Here is a 23,128-nt window from a genome sequence, read left to right as displayed (position 1 = left end):
TGCCCTACTGGTCACAGCATCTGCTCCAAATGCAAACTAATGGTGGAAAAATGTCCATACTGTAGTCATGCATTCACAAACACTAGAAATTTTGCATTGGAGAACATGTTGTCCTCATTAAGTGTTCAATGCAAAAATGAGTCCTGCACTAAAATTATTCCCCTGCATAACTATATACAGCATGTCAACCAAGATTGTGCATTCAGGAACATTAAATGCAAGCATCCCACATGCACTTGGAGTGATAATAAACTCCTGGTTAATGATCATATTAAAACTGTACATAAATCAATACTGGTTCAAAAGTTTGCTAAGTTGATGTCACATCAATTCTCTGTTGTATTCATTGAGCACAATGATAACATATTTTTTGTACACAGGTATACTGAGGATAGATTTTTAATTTGGACTGCAGAACCTACTGTTAGGGTTCCTACAAAGAAATTATATTTGATTGTAAAAATAATAAATGCTACTGGTGAATGTAACACTTTGAAGCAACCAGTTTCAAGTTACATGGAAAATTCAGAGAGAGCTAAGGAAAAGTCTATGATTTGTATGTTAAAGAGCAAAGCAAAAGGGTGTGAATTTCAACTTTCAATTGAGGAAGACTGACTGAGTTAACTAAATATATCTACGTTTATTTTAACGCTGTATTAGTTTCAGAAAACTATTTTATACTTAATTGTAATTTTGAATAAATAGTCAGTACATACAATGCGTTTTTTTTTTTACATGTTTGCAGAATGAATTTAGTATTTTACCTTATTATTTAGAATTCAGAACATTACCCAATATGCATTTTATCTGATATTCTTATCAATATAATGATATTTGTGATATATTTATTGATTACTCATTGATTAGTACTCATATGTTGCACACAAAACAAAATAAAACACATTCAATCCAACTATAAAACATCTAACGAACAAAAATCCCATTTAGTACCTGCTTGATAGAGTTAGTGACAGTCGTCGAAATGTAAGAGAACATATTTATTAACTTAACTTATACATACCAATATTTTAATAAATTTTAGGAGTAATCCGAAGTTTTCAATTGCGTTATTTCAATGTCCCGGTTGCAGCGACTATCTATCACGACCAATATTTCAATGTCCATCTGGTCACAGTTTATGCTTAATTTGTCTAAACAAACTGAAAGTATGCCCAACCTGTTCCACATCAATTACAAACTCCACCACTCGCAACTTTTCACTAGAGGATATTATTGATACCTTGAGCCTCACATGTATTAACGCACCATGCACCGACAAGATGCCAATGAAAGACTACAAAAAGCACTTGTTGCAATGCCCACATGCACCAGTACAATGTACGTTTCACAACTGCACTTGGAAAGACAGTATGGATCTACTGATCGAGCATGTGACACATAAACACGGCGCACATTTAATCAACAACAACGACGTATTAAAACCACATCAAAAGATATCAACAGGTGTCTTTCTAAAGCACGATAGTTGTGTGTTTATCATCAGGAGAGTCTTAACAGTAAAAAATGAATTCTTGTCTTGGTCAGCTGAGCTAATATCAGTGAGTACACCAATCAAAAAATATGTTGCTACCATTCGGATTGTTACCGCAGATGGAAATGTTCACGTTTTACGACAGCCCTGCAGCGTTCAATCAGCGAATGTTAAGAATGAACCGATACAGCCGCTGTTTTATATGTTAAAATCTAGTATTAAAGGATGCACTGTTCAAATTTCAATCAGTGAAACAAATGCACTTATGTAATCAATGAGTAATAAACGTATGCGTTATTATATTTTGTTTATTTTAATATTTCATAGTACACAACACAACATAAGCAAATACTGTTCGCAAAACTGAAGAAAATAATCTACAGGAAGATGCACATTTCGTCGCAAAACGTCTACAAACGCGAGGGCACATCGATTATATACATTAATAACACATGAATCTCGTTTACATGTTATCCGTTAATCAGTAGCCTACGTCTGAACTTAAATTCTAGCTAAACAATAGAATAAATAAAACTATGTACATTGTACAAATGTACAAATCGCAGTAAAACATATCGCAATCGTAATCTTCCAAACGCATATGTACAGTTAGAAATAAGTTAATGTTCTACTATCGCCTAACATTAAATTATAATAATACTCCAAGTTGAACAATTACGTTAGTGTTTAATAGTATGTATAATATGTACGTGTTGAAAATGGGGAGGGAGGAAGTACAGTCACCTAACTAAGTTAAGTTTGCGCTACTATTCAACAGGACTAATAGCTAATCATATGTACGATGAATACAAAAATAATCGTCAGTCAATGTTCACCGCTTGCGCATCCTCTTGCCTACTTCTCATTTCATTTTGTTTTGGACGTTTCGAAATTGTAAATGACTTAGAACTAAGCGATGGCCAAACGTGACTGTGCTTTAATACTTTTGCGAACGTTCTAATGCTCTCCGGCTCTGCTTCAAACTTTTGTAAATGCATCAAAAGGGAATGTAAATGATTCTGCAAAGTTCTGAGCCGTCTCCTTACATCGCCAACATTTAGATATTTGTGTAAATATTATCGTTAATAACTTGACAATTGTAATTGATAAAGTCGAACGTTTATTTGCTTTGCTTTATGTTTACCTAACTAAATATCCGTAAATATTCCTCTTTGAAGAGTCGCCCGACAAATTGACGGTTTTATTAATAAGTCTTTTCGTTCCGCTGTGGGGCCTGCTAGTAAATCTTTGGTGCAGACCTATCGTTTATTATTTTTGCGCGCTTCAATGTCGCGCCGCGTTTAATCTGATCCATCAGTGACTCGTGGCACAGTTTAGGATCAGGCTGTGAAGAGAAAAAATACAATGAATTATAAAACACGATAAATAAATAGTATGATAATTACCTGCGCGCGGCTATTTATCATTTGCCTAATTTTAGACGCTTTGTGCTGCGCCTGCGGCGAGTTATTGCTGATATGTTGATTCGTCAGTTTGGCGTTGAGCGAATCGAGGAAACTCTGACCGGGTCCCTTGCGATGATGATGCATGTGCGCCGGCGGGCTCATAGGTTGCAGGTCTTCGCTGTGACGACGTGTGCTACGAGGACTTAAGTTCGGTACAAGTTTAGCGCTTAACGCAGCGATGAAATTAGAACCGACACCGCCGGGTCCCTCGGGCCGACGTTCAGCGCTCTGCGATCGAGCGCTTGCCATACGTCGCACTGAGCTTGGAGAACCAGGTACCAATGGTGACGGCTGTGCGTAGATGACTCCGCCTGACTGCGACACATACGAAAGTTTACTCGACGAGTTATTCGTTTGGAATGAGCTCAAAATGGGACTCTGGAGGTTGGGCGAGCCGACGCTACTGTTGAAGGACGACTGCGAACCCGGTGAATGCTGATTGCCCGTCATGAAAAGCGACTGCTGCGAGGCAGACATCTGCTGATGGATCTGCATACCGGTGCTGTAGATCGACTGCGAAGAAGCGGACATCCGACGGATGGCACTGGGACTCGCGGGCGTGTGTCTTTGTTCTAAACCAGCGGGAAAAAAGCGAAACAATTGACATAATTGCAACGTTCATAATGCATGCGAACACACCATTGAGCGCCTTTATCGTTTCCGCCACATTGATGCCGACGGGTGTCGGTTGCTGTTGTTGGGGACTTTTGTTCGGCTCCAATAGATATGCGGGCGGCGGCGGCAAATTCTCCACGCTGCTAACTGGAGTCAACGGCTTGTTAGTATTGGTAATTGATGCCGTGCGTCTTATCGGCGGGGGCGGTTTGTTTGCCTGGATTGAGCTGCGTCGCAGCAAGGTCGACGATCCTCTCAGCGTACCACAACCATACACGGCTAAAAAATTACGGCATTCGTAAGTGTCGTGTTATTATTTACGCCTTAGCAGGCGGTAAAACTGCGATAAAAACGAAACCGGACGCATGCAGAGAGAAACATATACTGCATTCCATTTATGTTATTACCACGTACTCACAAAAACAGTTATTACCTGTCATAGAGAGTGGACGGCGGCGAGGGCCCCCCGAAGGGTCATGGCGGGGGAGAGTGCAGAACTTGACCGCTTCTAAATCTAAGCACACACAACATATTTCTAGTAACACTACATGCAGGGAGAACTTGTTGAAATAGTGCAAACAAATATTAAATTCAAAATTAAAGCCAAAACCATGTAATAAATAACAAACAACACCACTCATCCAAGGATATATTTGAATGAATCGTACCTTCTTGGTGTAATGCATCGCAATCAACAGTAGGAAACGTTGTTTGGCTGCCGTAACCGCTGGAAGACTCCAAGGAGCTCTCACTGTTGCTGCTTTCACCTTCGACGGTCACCGGTGTGGCTGGAGGCTGTGCAGCTGTAAACTCCACAGGTGGAGGCGGCAGGGCCATCTCCTGCGCCTTGCTGGCGGCCATACTGGCCAATTCGTGCATATTTACATATGTCGGTTGCGGCAATGCTGTTAATACACGCAAATAGTAGTAATTGTAATGTGTATAAAAGTATACACTACCTTTGGCGATATGTGGCGGCAGTGATGACGGTTTGATGACCTTGTGCTGCACGTCGCTGGGAGCGGCGACAGTCGTCGGCGGTAAAACACGCACCGCAGACATGCCAGCGATAGTCTTCGCCGGCACGGACGGACGTTCCAGTGAGGAACAACGCGTGGGCAACGGCGGCTTGCTCAGTGACTTAATAGAAGGAGCAGGGCTACTCGGTGGTACCTTGGCGTTACCATCTGTAGGCGTGGTGGAAGTCACCGGTGACACCGGCTGCGAGAGACTCTGATCTGGCGCTTGGAAGGTGTACACTGTAAGTGCAGGTCTTTGATGGCCTTTCTCATAAGCTACAATGATTGAGTGAATGAATGAAAATGAGAAACTAGATCATGAGTGCTGCAATATGCGTGTTACTAAAAACATACCTGAAGAAATTGTATGCGGCCGGTCACCGATAATGGCGGATGCAGCGCGTTCAAACTGCAGTGTCTCCTGCAAATTGGGCCAGGTGGACGTCGAGTTCGGTACGGCCGTGCTTGGAGGATAAGGCGTGCACGGTGTGCTCGAACTGCTGCTGTTTCCACTGTGTTCAGACATGTTGGAAACCTGCGGACCGCAGTAACAAGATTAGTTAAATCATTCGCAAAGGAAAAATCTAAACGCATTCGACCCAACTCCGAATGGTTACCTGCGCAACGCTTAGAGATGAGGGTGGTCTTGGATATAAAGTATCCTGGGATGTGAATCCCGAATCACGGCTGCATACAGACGGCAAACGAACAGTGCCACTACGTCCTACAGGCTGTGTGCAACAATAACATAACAACATCAACTACTTTACAAAATCATAATAAAAAGAAATAAACTATAAATTAAATTCGTAAATATCATGCCACATTGAAAACATAAAAGTGAAAACAATTTGCTGTGAATTGATAAACTTTTAAACTTAAAACAAAAAAAATGAATAATAAATAATGCATGCGAATCTTCTTCCAATTGCAACCAGCTGGCATGAAATTACCTGCGATAATGAGCGATGCCAATGCGACGGATGGCTCGGCGATTTCGAACTACCCGAGGACGAGCTGTTCAACGAGCTGATGGAACACATGGAAGACTTGCGGCTGCCGAGACTGGACGGGCTCGACGGCGGCGTTTGGAAGCTCCATCCGCTATCAGAACTCTTCAGGTCGGCGATTACCTGCTCGCTGGCCGGCGGCAGCGTGCATGGATCGGCCGTGTGCTTTTCCAACTGAACGACCACCTCTTGTAAACGCGACAGCTCCGAGAGCATGGCAACCTCTTCGTCCTGCAAAGCGCAAAACACGCAATTAAATCACCGCGCGTGCGAAAACAATGGCATCGCGTGCGGGAACGAAACCTACCACGACCGGCTTGAGCATGCCGACGAAGATGCAGAACCGACTGCGCTCCTCAACGAGTGCCGCACGCACCGCATGCTTTTCGGTCTCTTCCAGCAGCTGGCGGCGCTCTGTCACGTCTTGCAAGCCGTACTCGAGACGTTTCTGGAGGTCGCCGCCGGCGCCTTTGCGCATCTTCTTTTGTATTCGCAGTGTGTCCGTGGAGCGCTTCTTTAATTCAGCGCGCGCGCGTTTGTAATCCTTTGCGTGCTCCTTGTCCAGATTCATTACCGTCTTGCGCCAGTCCTCCAATTTTTCTTGTAATGGTAACACGAGGCATTCCATTATTGTGCTAAGCAAAACGATAAAAATCATTATAACAAAAATTAACACTTTTATAGATATAGATACTAATTTAAATAATTACCTAGTAAAAGTTTTCATTCGAGTTTCAACTGCTTTGTGTCGTAGGCAAATTCTCGTCAAGGCTGTTCCAATTTCTCTGGTAGCTCCTGAGAATCAAGAGAAAAACGAATCAAAATATGTTTCAATCAATCAATATTATCGACAATATTGACATATCCTCCACAAATGGAAATCTTCTCTTCTAACCGACCAGATGAAACAAGTAATACCCATATTGGGTCGCAATCATGATTACTTAACATTGAATGCTTGCTTGACATTGCACACGTCGTCTTTCCATATTATTTCATTCGCATGTAGTGTTTATTAGCGCATTATTTGTTCAATGCACAATAATCCCACACTCTGATTGTTAATTTCGACCGCCCCACGTGCGAGCAATTGTCGGCACAATAGCCGACGCCATTACACAATGGCGACGCGTCACTCATTCACCTAACTCTCGCTGGCTGAATTTAATTGAATTGAAATCAATAGCAATAGCTCAAACATTCATTCCGGCTGGCCGGGATATGTGCGAGTGACATAAAGAATCGTCCATTAAGGTAATGGACGCTTTTGCAGATGGTCGACTGCATCCAGGACGGGATGATATTGATGGCTACTGAATAGCTCGAATGGAATGGTGGTGACATACTGGCGCGTTTAATCGTTTTATAAGTGTTTTACACAACTTCACGGAACTGCTTTCAGTGCATGGAATTCGGGAATTAACGCATGCTAAAATAAATGTGGGCATCACGTGCGATCCAATGAACCATAAAACAAAGCCTGCCTTAGGTATCCTTAGATACTGTCTTGCGAAAGGGTGATTTACACCCCCCTTTTCTATTCTAATCACGATCGTACGTGCGTACTAAACTGAACCTGCGCTGCTTTCATGAAACAAATTGGATGTTTGCCATTTATTCGGAAATACGCGAACCGATATAAAATGTATTTTAATATTTGTATGAAATGAAATGTGATCTTTTTCGATTTGCAAAGCAATCACATGTATTTGCACAACATCGGTATCTATTTCCGTATCCGTTCACGTGTTTGGTCTGCTCGCCTCGTCAATTGCACGCAGATGTGTTTACGACACGACGAAGAGGAGAAAAAAATCGCCTGCCGATAAATTTAACGTCAACGTTTAATGGCGCATTTAATAGCGGATTCTTTTTAACGGTTATTTTCCTTCCAATCATGGTATATATTTCACAAAATAACGCAAAATCAATAAAAACTCAAAAATTTTATACTCCAAATACAGACTGACACCAATTAAATATTAAATGTAATATTTCACGTCGTTTTTCGCCTCCGGTATCTTGACGGGCGCTAATTTAATTGTCGACAAGTTAAAAGGTTTCTTGTCTTGGTGTCTTGACACCATAGAAATGTGAAACATTCGCAGAATTTTAAGTGTCAGCTCGAATCAGCACAAATTCAATTTTTGATTTTCGGACTTTTATCTTTTATCCTCCTCAAAGTTGCCACCAAGTTATTTCGATACTCTCCCAGCTCAAAGTTACAAATTGAAGGTGGATATATGTTGGAATCAAAAGATTGATGACGCGGTAATAATTAATTGGGTTGGGAAATCCATCAAGACCGCGCGCGTTTAAGAGCTCGATCCATTTAGATCTCGGAAAGTTCGCTTGTTCCGCACGCGGTCACTTCACTGAAATGCATCAGCAGCGTCTGGAAGGTTCCCCGGGAACCATTTCAGTATAAAGTATTCCCTCAAGTGGTGGTGGTGCACCGACCTCCGGATGCAGATGAATCTTGCTTTAGAGCCGGAAGAGAACGACGACATAGAAAAAATGCTCTGTTACGCCAACGGTTGCAGCAGGATGAGAAAAGAAATGTGCTTCCACGAGTGAAATAAAGTGGAAACGAAGGTGATAAACATACAAAACGAATGATTATACCAAACGAGTTCCAGGGGAAGATGAAAACACACCAAAACACACAAAATATATAATTTCGCACACAAATTAAATGTTTGTTACCTCAGTACCTGTCTATACCCAGGAGAGTAATTAAAAGTGTAAATTTGGTATAACTGGCGTTTAATTAAATTATTAATTGCATTAACCAAATTAAAAAAAAGACCAACGGGTTTATTAAATTTACAAACATTTAATAAAGAAACGCGAGCACGTTAAACAAGCATTATTAAAAAATTAAAAAATTAAGCGCAGGTAATGAAGGAAGTGATTGCTTGAAAATTACCCTCCGGTATCAAGTTACAAGCTTTTTCTTTTTCGAGCTGTGCACGCGTTTGCATTCAATTAAATTGTAATACACAAACGTGTGAGCGACGAAAAAAGGAAGCAGCTTGAGGTATAATCTCGATCGGATAACGCGTTTGCATAGCTGTGACCGTAATCCAATCTGTTTGCCTTGTCTGCGATGGCGGAAGCAATGCGAGTGCATCCGGGATGTAAAAAACGTCGATGCAGTTGTCTGAATTTTTTTATAATAAAACAAAACGTGGAAAAATATCTTAAACTTTAGGCGAATAAATATAAAAAGCTGAGAAAGTTTTAACTTTCCGGCTTTCCTGCTACGTTCTGTGTCCGTATTCGTGAAGGATGGGTTAGTGACCTTTTTGGTGCGTTATCGATCCTTAGTCTTCCGTTTTCAAAAAAAAGGTAGGCCCTTTATCACGCGCTTTTGTTGGCACTTATTTCTATTCGTTCACATCACGCCTGAATACATTATTATGCATTCTAGACAGCAAATGTAAACAGAAAATTATTAATTCAGAGTGTTGCTGCGTGCTGTAATGATTTTAGATGACTCCACACACATGTCGCTCGGCTTTGACAACATTATACATATTCTATTAAAAGTTCTGGAATTGTCTTTCTTTCAAGTTTCATCCAGTAGTGCTATGCCAGCGTAAGCAAACTTTTAATAGGCAAAGTTATTTATAGACGCATTGAGCGAAAGGGTTGCTCTCTGCCCAACCCGCCAACACACCATGCAAGCAGCAGGCATACAGTGTTTTGGAAATAAAACGTTTTACAAGTCATTAACTGCATTTATGTTGCAGTTACAGAAAGGCAGCGTAGGCTACATTTAAATTACATGTTACATACACACACAGCTAGGGCTAAAAAAAGCCCACAGCGTAAAAATTCAGCTGACAAGCTGAGAGAATTCAAATTAATTATGTCTTTCCCTTAATGTCGCGCAGCGTCAACCGGATCACAAATTATACATGTTTTAATGATTTAATTTCCTCCCATTCAACTTTTATTAACATTTTAATCTCATTAAAATGTGAAAATAAAAGTGCTATAACCAAATAAGCAATGAAAATTGAAATTTTGTCCTTAAAAGCACATAAAAACGAAACTGCGCTCATAATTTAACGCGCGCATAAATCATCTCGTTGAAAACGGCCTGAATGTGAAAAATTATCGACATATTTTAACCTTTCACATTGAGTTACCGCGCTGGATGTAATTTCTGGCAAAATTCCAGTGTCGACAGCATTACCATAATACACACTTTAAATCATCAACTGAGTGTGCGAAAAGTATATTCAATTTTTAATTTTGACATTCGCCTAAATCAATTATCGTATGTAATGCACGAGCCAAGATTGCAAAGAGATAAATATCAGCGTCGATGATGCAACATCCACGGGGACGTAATATTATAAATCATGAAGAAAATGTGAATGCGCGCGCACGGCACAACCCAATAAACAAAATAAACGTCGTCGCGCATCGACAGTAAAAGAAATAAATGCTATGATAAGCACAATAACAAAAATACCTCAAGAAGGGCATTGCTCAATTCACAACTTTCATTTTTCTCGCATTCTTACAGTCAAATATTAAAAACACAAATTATTACAATCTCGAAGCGATCTTATATCAAAATAATTAAAAACTGTTTTGATCATAAATCAAAAAATCGACTGACAGTAATGCAGTCAAAGGTGTCTCGTACGTACATTACAACTTGAAGAGTGGACATATTGGTTGACATTAACACAAAAGACAGAAGAAGATCGAGATGGCAAAGATAAGACCAATGTCCAGCAGAGGAGGCGTACAGCCGTCGATTTTTGCAACAAATGACGGTGGGGAAATTTAATAACAGGGCGCACGCGCGTGATTACGTAATGTCCTGTGGACAATGTTAATGTCGAATGCAGAAAACTGGACCATTGCAATACCGATGCGCCGCGATCGGTATAAATACCCTTTGTATCATGAGCTTTTACTTTAAAAGTTCTCCGTACTCAAAGCAATACAGACCCCAAACAGCAACATGAAGTTTCTGGTAAGTTTTACAAGTTAACTTTTGATTTTCCAACATTTTTCACTGCTACGCGCCGTCAGGCGTGATAAAAGAGATAAAAATCAATAGATTTACATGTAGAAGCTTTTAACCTTTTGATATTTCCTCCAGACCCATATTCATATCGATATAACTTGATTTATGCGATTCGGGGCTTTTCAACATTCAAACAAAAGCTTCCGATGCTTCATATCGGATCAAAAATGAACGTAGTAGGCAAAAAATACGAGAGAATAAATTTTTTTGAAGATGATAAAAGACCCAATACCTTTTGTAACAGTTGTAAATCTTGTCGGAATAAAATCTCATCTGATCTAAAAATGACAATCAACTCAAAGACTTTAATTAAACTGTCAGAAGCTGTGTTTTATACCTGTAAACAACGGCAAACGTCAGCAGATTTAATTGATTCCGGTGTAAACGCAAACGCAGTAAACGAAACGATTGCAATGAAATGAAATTACGACGCATAGTTTTTTCGCCGAATGCGTAACACTAATATTACTAGAGCACGAATAATTACGGAAATCATCGTGTTTACAGTTCCGATTATGCGATTAAGTATAATTCAAGCTAATAAATGAATTAGTTGTAATTAAACATTCGAGTAATGAATAGATTTGAATTGTTAATTGAATTATAAATTGTATAAAATGATTCTATGACGTTTCAGAACGCTGTGTGTTATGCGATATTGATTTCATGCAGCAATTGCATCCCAATCGATGTGCACACACCAGCTGCACTTGTGGCCGATGCGCCTGTGGTCATCTCTGCGGTCGCAACCGGAGATGAATTCGATTCGCATCCAAAATACGAGTTTAGTTACGGCGTCAATGTACGACAAACCGTCAAAAGCTCTTTGACAAAAAATTGATTAATTTTCCTTGTTTTTTTTGTAGGATCCGTTGACTGGCGATGATAAAGAACATCACGAGTCTCGCGATGGAGACGTGGTCCACGGAAGTTACAGTCTCGTCGAACCGGACGGCACTCGCCGCATTGTTGACTACACCGCCGATTCTATACACGGTTTTAATGCGGTCGTGCGTCGCGATCCGCCTGGGCAGCGAGTGCAGCACATCCAGGAAGCGCCGATTGTTGCGCATCACTTGCCGATCGTCACACATCAAGTGCAACATCATGCACCTTTGATTGCTCATCACACTGCTGGCGCTGGTGCTCTGCTAGCGGAGCAGCATTTACCGCTGGCGATCGCTCATCATGCACCCAGTGCCATAACACACCAGGCGACTTATAAATTCACCCAGCACACGCCCACGCTGCTAGCACATACGCCCGTGTTGCACGCACCTGCTACGTATGTTCACTGATGTGATATATTCACGCAATGTTTTCTTATTATTATATGTATATCACTGCCATGAATAATAATCTCTTTTTGATTAAAAATTAATAATAAAATTATGGATTTATTCTTTAAAAAAAGATGCGTAAGCTGAAAGAGATTAAAAAAAACGTATCGCAGCGTCTTAATCTACGGACTATTCTCTATAAGATAGGATAGTTAAAAGGGAAATCTGATAGATGAAATTTTCATTCTTAAGAAAAAATTGCCAAGGGGGGGTGCTTGATACTTTTTTTCGACGATTTTCAAAAATTAATATCTCTTAAACTAAGAGAGATAGCTACCAACAAATTGTTGATTATGAAAGATTGGAAAATTCTCTATCAGCTAAAAATATAAAATAATTATATTTCCTATAGTAAAAGGTCGAAAAACGTGACTAAAAGTGATAAAAAGTGGCATGTATCAATTTTTGCCCATTTTAGTCAATCGCGAATATCTCGTAAACTAAAAGAAATACAAAGGAACGAGTCGCAGATCTTAATCTACATTAAATACTCTATAAAATACGCTACCTTCGTACGGTGCCCTGAATGAAGTCACTTCTACCGCTACCCTCATACGGTGCCCGGAATAAAGTCATTTCTGCCGCTACCCTCGTACGGTGCCCTGAATAAAGTCACTTCTATCGCTACTCTCGTACGATGCCCTGAATAAAGTCACTTCTACCGCTACTCTCGTACGGTGCCCTGAATAAAGTCACTTCTACCGCTACCCTCGTACGGTGCCCTGAATAAAGTCACTTCTACCGTCACCCTCGTAAGGTGTCCACCAGCTCGCGCGCGACGGATCACGTACCGGCATGTCTCATCCCTACTACTTTATGCGGGTTCCCCGCAGGTATAGAAGGCGAGCTCACAGTGCACAGCTTGCTCAGTCGTGCCTGAGTCGTACGTCTGCTTTTCTATTTAAAACAAAGTCGAAGAAGTCCCCTTGCAGCTTATTAAATTTATACCATATACACAGTTATACAAGTTCATTTACACGATTATTATAGAATTAAAGGCCAATAACACATCGCGTAAACATTGCGATCATAAAATTACTATAATTTATTTACTCAAAGCCTTCAAAAGCTTCAAAGCTTACCGGACATCCCACAGTTGGAAATGAACACAATCATCGCTAGGTGTTGATCGAGTCAAGTCGCGCGTTCCGTTGTAATAATTTTTGTTGTTCCTACGTTCACTGATCCAAAGCGAGGTCATTTACAGTTTTTTTTTAACTGAATTGAATTATTATCGTGTCAATTTAGCTGAGAATATCATTTCGCGAACAATACAATAATAATTCATATCCATTACTTATAATTTTTTTAATAATAATAAAAAAGCAAATCCAATTTAATTTTCATTCTAAAATTACTACTTCCCAAATGAAGTTTTCGTTCTCCAGAGTTAGAAAATAGGTCAATCGATGCGACTGCATCCAAGAATACAAAGCTTTTGTTTTCGGTAAACAATTCGCCGCAGTTGAATTTTCTTCCTCTCGCAGCTGTTATTAACACCAAAGATTTGCTACCCACACTATTATGATTAGATATTTCAATGCGAAGGCGATTAATAATATAAATAGGAATGAATTGGCATTAAGCAATCCCCGACCCACGATGTTCAACATAAGCGTCCACCATTCGCAGATGTTAAACCGCTATTTCATCATCAGCACACTAACATCCACTCACGCCACGGCCAGCTCGTCACTTTAGTTATTTATTGTACATTTCAATTTGTAAAAAAATACACCCACAATGTGCTCGAATTAGGTAACAGTAACAGACTCATAAAATAAATTAACAGTATCTTCGCATTAACATGAAGATTATTTCACGCTGGGCGATGATATGCACAGAAAAAGATAATGAAAATGTAAATGTTGCTTTCATGGTTAGAAATGGAAAAACTTTAATTAACCCCGAAGAGATATCACGGCGAGCGCAAAATTTCTGCAAATAACTTATCATTAACTTTCGTGTCGGCGAACGAAATTCACACTTGGGTGGCTTTATAATAGTCCCACACACAACACGAAAACGGAGATTTATTCGCTTTAAACGTCTGACACGATGTGAAAATTGACGAGATCGTGTGCTTACTGATTAGCATAAATGCAGCAAATTGAAAAATAATTAAGTTTACTATCTCGGCGTGCAAAAAGTTTCAATTTCATGTTGATTTTTATTTTCTAAAAGTCAGTTGTGGTCTACTTCTCGCATCCCATTCATTGTCACAACTGAGCGTATAATTCATCATATCGCAGCGTTGCGTTTCATTCATTTGTCGGCGTGTGTTTGCGTGCAAAGTAACTGAAACTTTCCTCCTCCGCGAAGCGTGATTCTCGCATTTAACCGCAGAAGAAAATAAAATAAAAACCGAAACGTAGGCGGCAGGAAAGTCTTTTTATGTTATTTCGAGCGCGTAATGTGTTTGTTTTGTTTCCACAAATGCGCCGCTTTATCCTCAGACGGATATACCAGCGACATCCGAATCCCAGCGAAAGAAAGAAGTTATGGCATTAATGGAACGAACATTAGAACATTAGGAGCGTATTAGAGGGGAATAAGTCTTTTTGTTTTGGCAGCGAGCCATCAAACAAAAACCTCGATTTACTACCCACTGATGAAATGGAATTTCAAATCGTTGCATCACTTCATATGTGAGTTGTGATCAACGGGGTCAACGATTCGCACAATTTGAATTGAAGTGTACTCACCCCTGGCATTGGTGGCGGCATCTGCGATCTTCTGGAAGGCTTCCAAGTAGGCCGTGACCGCGAGGATGGCCGCTCTGTAAAAGTAAACAAAACAAATAAATATTTTTGGCTTAAATCCGCAAAACAAATAAAAATTTAATCAATTTTAGATTTATCTATAGATTAAAAACTTTAGGTACCACAAAGAGCCAAGTACCATCCGAAAATAGACTAGTGGAATAGTTCTACAACAATGTGAAGCAAGAATTTCAGTCTTGTACTTCCAGTCTAAGTACTAAAATTGCAAAGGAACGCATACTATGCTTTTGACGTTGAATTAAGTGTTCACAATATTCGCGGAGGAATTTATCCGAATTCCTCTACAATGAAAATAAATTCATAATATTATCTAACCGACAAAAACATCCTGAAGAGGTCAATAACTCCACTTTAATACTGGCACTGCCATGTTTGTTGACATTTTACGAGACGAGATTTACTAATACGGAAAAGTTAACTTACTTGAGCGTTGAATGGAGTTTTGTAGCTTTGACAATGAGGTCCTCCCACAGGGGCATCCCATTCTGAAACAAAATTGAGCAACGTTAAAACCCGGAACTTTTAAGTTGAATTCTTTCCAGCTCCCAGAGTTCCCAAGGAACAAGACATTTTGTTAACAATTTTTCTTTTCTCATCTTGCAAGACAAAATACTTAAAATATGCATGTTTTAATTGAAGTTTTCAGCCTTGGCAAATAAAATAAAACTAGGAATAAAGTGTCAAGTCATAAATAAGTATGATAAGGTGTCTGGAGAACAAAATAAATACATATCTTCATATGCATATTACTTTAACACTTATGGGAGTTACAATAGTATCTCAGAGACAGCACTACACTTGTACTCGCGTATATTCCATTAGGGTCTATTATATACTTCCCATCATTCAGTATTCGCGACATAGACTATAATATAACTTGATATGATGTTTCTGAACAGTCGCTGTAACAATGTAACAATTTCAGTTGAAACACTTCAGCTGCAAGGTTTAAATCGACGTGATGAGAGGACAATGTATGTTAAATATACAGACGACTATTGTTATTACAAAAAAATAGTGTCTTGGTAATAATGACCTCAAGATCAAAGTCATTTGACAGTTTATTACATACCAATTTGGTATAGAATAAAATTTAAATTTTAGCTTTAATTAATCTCAACTCTATTAGAATTCATGAAATTAAATGTGAAATGTCGACCTTTTAACTCTGCGTGTGCTAATTTCCACTCGTCGAAACTCGAAAAACTTTTAATGCTGACGAATTTCAGATTCCCAGATTGTATCTGTCTGCTGCTGGTTGGGTTTGCTTCCGTCTAATTAGTGTGCCGGCCGAATGTGATGTGATTTATGAAATTGGTCTACGCATAAGATTCGACTAACGATATTTACGGAGGAGAAGAAGCGTTATGTTGTTCTAGTTCAATTCCTCATCAAGGCAGCAGCACTCTATTCACTTGAAATGCCGTATACACAGCAGCAGTATTTGTAAACGTTCGAAATATGTCCGTAGTTTATGAGTTTGGACCAGTTGCTGCTATTTATACGTCGATATTTCTGTCCTAATTTCTTTCTTGGATTACAACAATTCCAGCGGCGCAAAAAGTCTATTCAATTCGACATGATTCTGTATTTTAATTTAAAATAAACGACGTGAAATTGCACAAAATAAAAAATTTCGAATTATGAAAAACATCAATTGAATTTTTGCTTACGAAACGTTTAAAACTCGATAAACTCAAAATGACTATGACTATAAATGTTTATAATTCACGACAATTGGAAAATTGTCAATTAAATTCGCAACAACAAGACATATTAACTTTTATTACGAATCATCAGAGTAATCACAGGTTTCAACAGGATAATTTACGAGCTGTTTTCGTGACGTTAAAAAGAAATTTTTCACGAAAGAAAAAAAACCGTTATCATATATTTTATAATATATTCCGTTACCTTCAGTCAACAAGCAGCCCTTGTAGATAAAATATCCAACGCGCAAAGATAAGTAAAACACACATAGCGTTTCTAAATTTGAATGAACTACATACAAGTCATATATTAACTACAAGGTGTCCCATGAAGAATAAATAAACAAAACACAAAAAGGTTTCGTTTTAAATGTGTAAAACGCATAAACCAACAGGCATAAAATATGAAAACGAAAAAAAGAGAAGAAAATGCGTTAGGGCAGAGTGCGTGGCATGTGTCTCGCATACTTTCTGCTTTTATTACTGTTGACACATGTGGTAAAGTAACCGTGGCCCAAAACGGCACGAGCATACACACACGACAAAATTCTTGACTTGTCACCTCTTCATCTTCATTCTCATACTCATCTTGCTAGACTACTTGTTCAAGAACTACTTCTACTTCTACATCTACAAATTCCTGGTTTGCGTCAAACACGCCTAAAAGGGACGCAACCGACAAGGGTGGCAGGATGATGATGGCTGATGGTTAAACACGTGTGTGCGTGCGTACAGGCGACAGTAACGCCGCCGCCGCGTCACATAAACCAATTAAAAACATCCCTTTTGTGCGGCTTGCTTTTTCGCCCGGTTACCCTCATGCTATATAACTAAAAACATGAAAACAGCGCGTCTGTGTAACATGCACGTTGTGGGCGTAAAACCGCACGTGCGGACCTGTAAAAGATTGATAAATGGAACAAGTGCTAATGTTACTAATGCGAAAAGTTAATCAACAGTTGCAAAACAGCGAAACCAACTAAAACAAGCATTCATATTAATTATTAAACTTTAAGCGAGCTAATTCAATTACTTTCTATCATAGAATTAAAAAAATTCAAGTGAAATGCGCTAGAAACCAATAAAAAATTATAATAATTACTACACACGCAAATAATTATAACTTAATTTATAATGGTTCGAAACTTGGTCGCAATTAAGAAATTATCCTAAAAAGCGCACAAAAGAAACGTGAACTTGAATTAACTTTTATTTTTTGAAATTTCAAATTTCCGCTTTTCGATCAAATTATCCAAATTATGTAGCACATTAGCGCGCCATTAAAGTGTGTCCCAATTAAATTATCGCAGCCGAATAATTTGATATATTAGCGCGATTGATCTATCATTCTATCGCCTTCGTTAACATTGTTAACAATGAATAATGGTGGCGTCAGCGTGACTTTAATTGAACATCAATATCATACATTAAGAAATAAAATCATATGACGTACATCAACCAAGTTCAAATGTCATAGATAGAGATAAACTTGAAATTAAATAAAATAAAATAAAAGACTAAACATCACTAAGGTTGAAATTCAAAACTTTAAGCTAACATGAGCGACAGATACCTTACATATTGACACATATGGGTTTCGTATGTTCGCGCATAGTGAGCATAAAAATATATACAGGGTGTTTTTAGAATAATTTTTGCAAAAAAAAATTATAATGTAAATAGTCGGCCTTTAATAAAGACGAAACGGAGTAGTGTATATTCTAGGAAGTATTTCAAACACTTTTATTTGCTGAATATACTGAGTGTTTTGTAAAAAATATGAAGCGTAGTTTGCAATACTTGGTATTATAATCTAGTGTATTTACAAAGTTGACATCTTAGCTTTTCTCGTGGAAAACATTACAGCCGAAGAATGTGCCTTTGCGTCAGAAGTGTGCATAGGCTCGAGACCTACGAAGAAAAATAAAAAAAAGAAGCATCAGAAGAAGCGAAGAGTGCGTGCGTGCCCAACCGCTGCACACAAGCTGCTCTTGGTAGTGTACCTATTGTGCACTATTGTGGTTTCGCAAAAACCGACGAGACTTTTACGGCACTATGTGACTTCAACATGAATATGAAGAAGCAGGCAGACGCAGAAGTCGAAAGAGAGGAGACCGACCGTAGCACGTTCGACTCGTTCGACTTTGTGTGAATATTTCACGATACGATGTGATGCGGATCGAAGCTGAAGAAGAGCTTTTGTGTTCCGAGACGAATTTGAAAGCACAACGGAAATCTGAGCAGGCCAACGAAACGAGAAGAAAAAATATATAATACGTTGATAGAATGGAGATTCTCGGCAAGGCAACACGTGCCCGGAATTCGGCCTAAACGTGCTTGGAAACGTCTTCATCTGTCACAATTTACAATCGCCTGTTTTATTTACGTGTTGAAAAGTCGTAAAGCATGCGTTCGCGTGCGCTGTAATTCATCATGGTATTATAAACATCAGGGTTTTGACAGTGAAATGTGCACCGCAATAAAAAAATATGTTCACCCGGAACACTTGCGTTTGTCACATCATTCTTCAGCTTAAATATATACAAATAAATATGCATTGGTTTGCATGGGTGTGTTTATTGTCTGGGCATACACTTAAAACAAAGTGATGAAATATTATCAAACAATTTTTGCATTTACTTATGCAAAATATGCTGTTAAATATAAATCAACGCTTAGAAAGCTGAACTAATGCCTTGATACGAAAACATTTCAGATCTTGCGTTGTTTATCAAAGAAATAAACATTATTTTCGCATGGAAACATGAAAACACATGTGGTGCTATTCAAACATCCCTTGAAGTGACTAAAAAGTCATCTAGAAGCAAAGATAATCAAAATAGATCGCAATCTATTTATAAAACATGAGTTTATAAAGCTATGCCTCCAATTTATCAATTGACTATTGCTATCTGGGTCAAAGTACTTCAATTGCAATCACATCTGATTTGATTCTAAAACATTAAAATCAAATTCCCATTAAATAATTCAATTGATTAAAATAGAGGTAAAGGTAATCCAATTCATAACTTATTAAATTAAATTATGCAATATACTCCGAGGACATTGACATTTCATATCCACGACCACAATAGTTAAACCACAAAACCGACAAAATAGATAAACCAACGCAACACGACGACTTGGAACAAAACGCAATGTGCAAGTGTACGGACTTTTATTTTTACGATGACATAAAATCACCAACCAAACAAAACGCATTTCCTGTGCCGGTTTGTCACTCATAATATGTTGTTGGAGTGCTTCCACTAGAACTAGATAATCGAATGAGTCAACTGAATTGATAAACGCTAAAAATAAAAATTTCGTGGATGCACAATTTTCCAAGGTTAATTATAGCATAATACTACTGTTGGGTGTCTATAGTATAGTAAAGTTCATAATATAAAAGGGTGGATAGTAGATTATTAGGGTGAAAATTTAAAAATAAAATAAAAACGAAGCGCAAATTTCGTAGAGGACTAAACTTTGCATGGATAATTAACTACTTCCGTGCTTCTATTCAATGCACAATTTCGAAAATGTCGATTTCCACTTTAAATAAAACTTTTTTAGCGAGGGGTACGCGATGATGACGGGCGGTAATGCGTCGAATCCTTGTTTCCGGCCGAGTCACCCATCAACCTGCATGTTTCGCATCAATTTTCCCCAATTTCCTAGTTTGTCAGGAAGGCGCTCACATCAATATTTCATACCGATGAGGATCTCGTCCGTCGAAGGTAGACATGGCACCAATTTATTCAAGAAGCAAGTTAGTTTCCACAAAGTGAAATTACCGACATTCCAGCCTTATCACCGAAAAAATATCAAAAAAGTTTCAGCAACTCAATTTACACGCAGGAAAAACAAAAAAAAACCACCCTAGCCTTTAAATAAATTGTTAAATCATGCAACAGACGCATTAACTTTTCGTGTTTTTCCCCTCAAAAAGAAATTTGACGTTCTTTATCTGAACGTTTGTTGTAAGAAAGCGAAAGTAATACGACGCGTAGGTGTTGACTTGCTGATGTCAGCCGACACGAAAAGGGCGCGATGTAACCACTACCACTACACTCCACACTGGGCTATTCGTTATTGCCGCAATTAGATGTTATGAGAATATCGAAGGTAGAAGGAAGCACGGCGTCGCGCAAGGGGCTTAACAAGCCGTCGTGGAGTGTTATAAATAAGCCGATTTGCGTGATTATTTACGACGTTGATCATTTCACTCCCGCGCTCGAATATTAGAGGGGTGCATTATTACATTGTACACTGATTTAACAACAAAAAATACACGACTTAATTAGTTTAGTCACGAACGTAATTGAAACATACAATATATTTTTTAATAAAGACCAAACATAAACATAAACGTATTTCTATTCGGTTGAACATTTTGTGATGCTTTGATGTATTTTACTTGTATTTTTTGTAAAAATAATGATGATGTGACCATTAGAAGTTATTATTGCTTGCTGCACATGCACTGTAATAGCGAATAAGTCGAGAGTATAATTTGTATGACAAATTTGAAAATGCGCAGCAGTAAAATATGGCTGCTTGTCACGAGAAGTTTGCACAGCCGTCTGATGCATGAGTTTTGGGGACGTCCTTCGAAAATATTGTATGCACACTGAATATTAATCTCTATTTATGTTTTTAGTTGATATAAAGCACCAATAGAAAATTCAAAACAATAAAAATTTAAAAAAATCGAATAATAAGACTTTTTAAGCAATAAAACACAATATAAACGTAGGAAAATATTAAATTTTAAATTTTTAGTCAACCACAAAGTAGTATAGTTCGTGTACTGGGAAAATTTAACACAATTTACATTGATTTACGTCACAATTCACAAGTTTCCGCAAAATTAAACCTCCTAATCACTTCAAAACACGATTTTGTAAAAAAAAATTCCTTTTCGTTTAAATATTCTTCTAAATTTATCGAAAAATACAATCCGCAATAATCAGTCTGACCTTGCTCTGAATGAAAACGGCATACAATTGAATACAATTGGTATAAAAGTTTAATCAAGATATAATTGGCGCCGCTACCCACATAGTAGTATATACCTAGGTATGATTTCCGAAACACTGTGCGCTTCGCGCGGTGTAGTATTTCGATATGCTTTCGAAAGCCAGTGCCAGTAACAGTGGCGAGCGCTGTGGCACACCAACGATTGCACTCGAAATTGTGTTTATCTTCATTGTTCCGCGCAGTGCGCATGCAGCTGCAAGCGCGAATGAGAATACGCAAATGCATTCGGTTACATGCGAAGCGAGGAAACTCACGCGAAGAAGAAGCGGCCGCCGCGCGGCCATTATTTGGGTCGAACGTGCACTCGCAAACTCGGATCCAACCAAACATCCAAATACACACATTCGGTGATAAAATAAAACCAATCACATTTTCTAATTTATTCCAGCAATTAAATGGGGAAATTTATCTTGAAATTGTAAATAAAATAAAATTAACTAAGATTTTATTAGTTTTCTAGTAGTGATATGGATTAATTAGAAAATATTGATCATAAAATGTGAAATAAAATAAAGATTTATTACTAAAATAAACTAGAATGAGTTTGAATGGATTGAAACTCTCTGTATACCTGAATATAACGTAATATCATACGCGTTAGCGGTATCTTGACCTAGCGTACCCGGCGAATACACAAATACGAAACGAGCATCCGAGCGCACTTGGACTTGGAACGCGAAGCGAAAACATGACCAGCCGTGTGCGAGTACCGCGCATCTGATATTCGATGTTGTAAATGTTATATAGGTACACATTATTTGTGTCGATGTGGTTCCGTTCACCGGACAGTGAATACACTCGTATACGTACATACAACCAAGAATGATAAATCGACGCGCGTAATATTACAAAATGTAACAAAAAAGGGTCACAAATCGTCCTCAAACAAAAACCAGCGGTAATAAATTCGCTTTATTACCGTAATTCCTCTGAAATGTCCTCAGAAAAAATTAAAATTCAAAATATGTATCGCGACTGCCACCAAAGGGTACGAATATGCAAATGCGGAGCAATTAACTCCCGGCAATAGTATCGGAATTAAATTAGTGGTGTGACGACCTACGAGTAAAGTGGTGCATGTTGAACGAGATGCTCGCGAGCATTACACGCGGCTGTCGGAAGCACAACGGAAATTAAATCCTGATGAGAGGATACTGAAGTATAACATAGTAGAGGGATGTCAAATCGCTGGGTCTCTTTTACCCTCAGCCTAACCCTGCACTTTGCAACTTCTTAGGACCAATTCTGCACCCTCAGTGGAAGTTTTTAAGTCTTCATCAACTCTTCTATCCCCTGCAACTTTTGCACAAAAGTTTCTGCACTTTCAGAAAAACTCCTTTGATTAGACCAGGTTTAAGTATCAATAATGATTGAAAGACGAAAAAAAAAAAATAAAAGAAGATATTTTCAATTTCGTTCATTCGGCTTTCGGTGGATATATTTGATTACACGCATCATTGGCTTTCGATAAACGTGATAATTATTGATTTTCTTGCCTTTTTCTTTAATATTTCGCATGCCACGTTTTTTTCGGCTATATTCTTGCGTCTATCGACGTTCCATTGTGTTCTCCAATAGGGTTGCGTTCTATAAGCTGA

At 38.6% G+C, this 23,128-nt stretch overlaps 1 protein-coding gene and 1 long non-coding RNA gene across 5 annotated transcripts in view; one reads left to right on the top strand and one right to left on the bottom strand.

The window, feature by feature from the left end:
• The first annotated feature begins 860 nt into the window (after nucleotides 1–860).
• Nucleotides 861–1,792, top strand: LOC135799499 (uncharacterized). Its single transcript, XR_010550013.1, has 2 exons — nucleotides 861–984; nucleotides 1,043–1,792. It is a non-coding gene; the product is annotated as an uncharacterized lncRNA (long non-coding RNA).
• mim (missing-in-metastasis) overlaps nucleotides 1,783–23,128 on the bottom strand; it is a 29,786-nt gene continuing 8,440 nt past the window's right edge. Inside the window, exons 2-14 of one of the 4 annotated variants that reach the window (XM_065312617.1) lie at nucleotides 15,202–15,263; nucleotides 14,701–14,774; nucleotides 6,313–6,397; nucleotides 5,910–6,237; nucleotides 5,546–5,833; nucleotides 5,210–5,323; nucleotides 4,947–5,127; nucleotides 4,533–4,868; nucleotides 4,242–4,478; nucleotides 4,007–4,087; nucleotides 3,598–3,852; nucleotides 2,899–3,530; nucleotides 1,783–2,837 (exon numbers count right to left, since the gene is read on the bottom strand). In XM_065312617.1, the coding sequence (XP_065168689.1) occupies nucleotides 2,730–2,837; nucleotides 2,899–3,530; nucleotides 3,598–3,852; nucleotides 4,007–4,087; nucleotides 4,242–4,478; nucleotides 4,533–4,868; nucleotides 4,947–5,127; nucleotides 5,210–5,323; nucleotides 5,546–5,833; nucleotides 5,910–6,237; nucleotides 6,313–6,397; nucleotides 14,701–14,774; nucleotides 15,202–15,263 (2,781 nt within the window). In that variant the 3' untranslated portion in view covers nucleotides 1,783–2,729. The remainder of the gene's footprint in view (nucleotides 2,838–2,898; nucleotides 3,531–3,597; nucleotides 3,853–4,006; nucleotides 4,088–4,241; nucleotides 4,479–4,532; nucleotides 4,869–4,946; nucleotides 5,128–5,209; nucleotides 5,324–5,545; nucleotides 5,834–5,909; nucleotides 6,238–6,312; nucleotides 6,398–14,700; nucleotides 14,775–15,201; nucleotides 15,264–23,128) is intronic. The other 3 variants (XM_065312618.1, XM_065312620.1, XM_065312619.1) reach the window with 3 other exon arrangements.

The sequence above is a fragment of the Atheta coriaria genome, unplaced genomic scaffold (assembly GCF_025399875.1).
Source record: "Atheta coriaria isolate IRGN ID8LTWV9N9 unplaced genomic scaffold, Caltech_Dcor_3.1 hic_scaffold_9_pilon, whole genome shotgun sequence".
In the NCBI taxonomy this organism is placed as follows: Eukaryota; Metazoa; Arthropoda; class Insecta; order Coleoptera; family Staphylinidae; genus Dalotia; species Dalotia coriaria.
The sequence above is the reverse complement of the archived record's forward strand: the minus strand, read 5'-3'. Positions and strand labels throughout refer to the sequence as shown.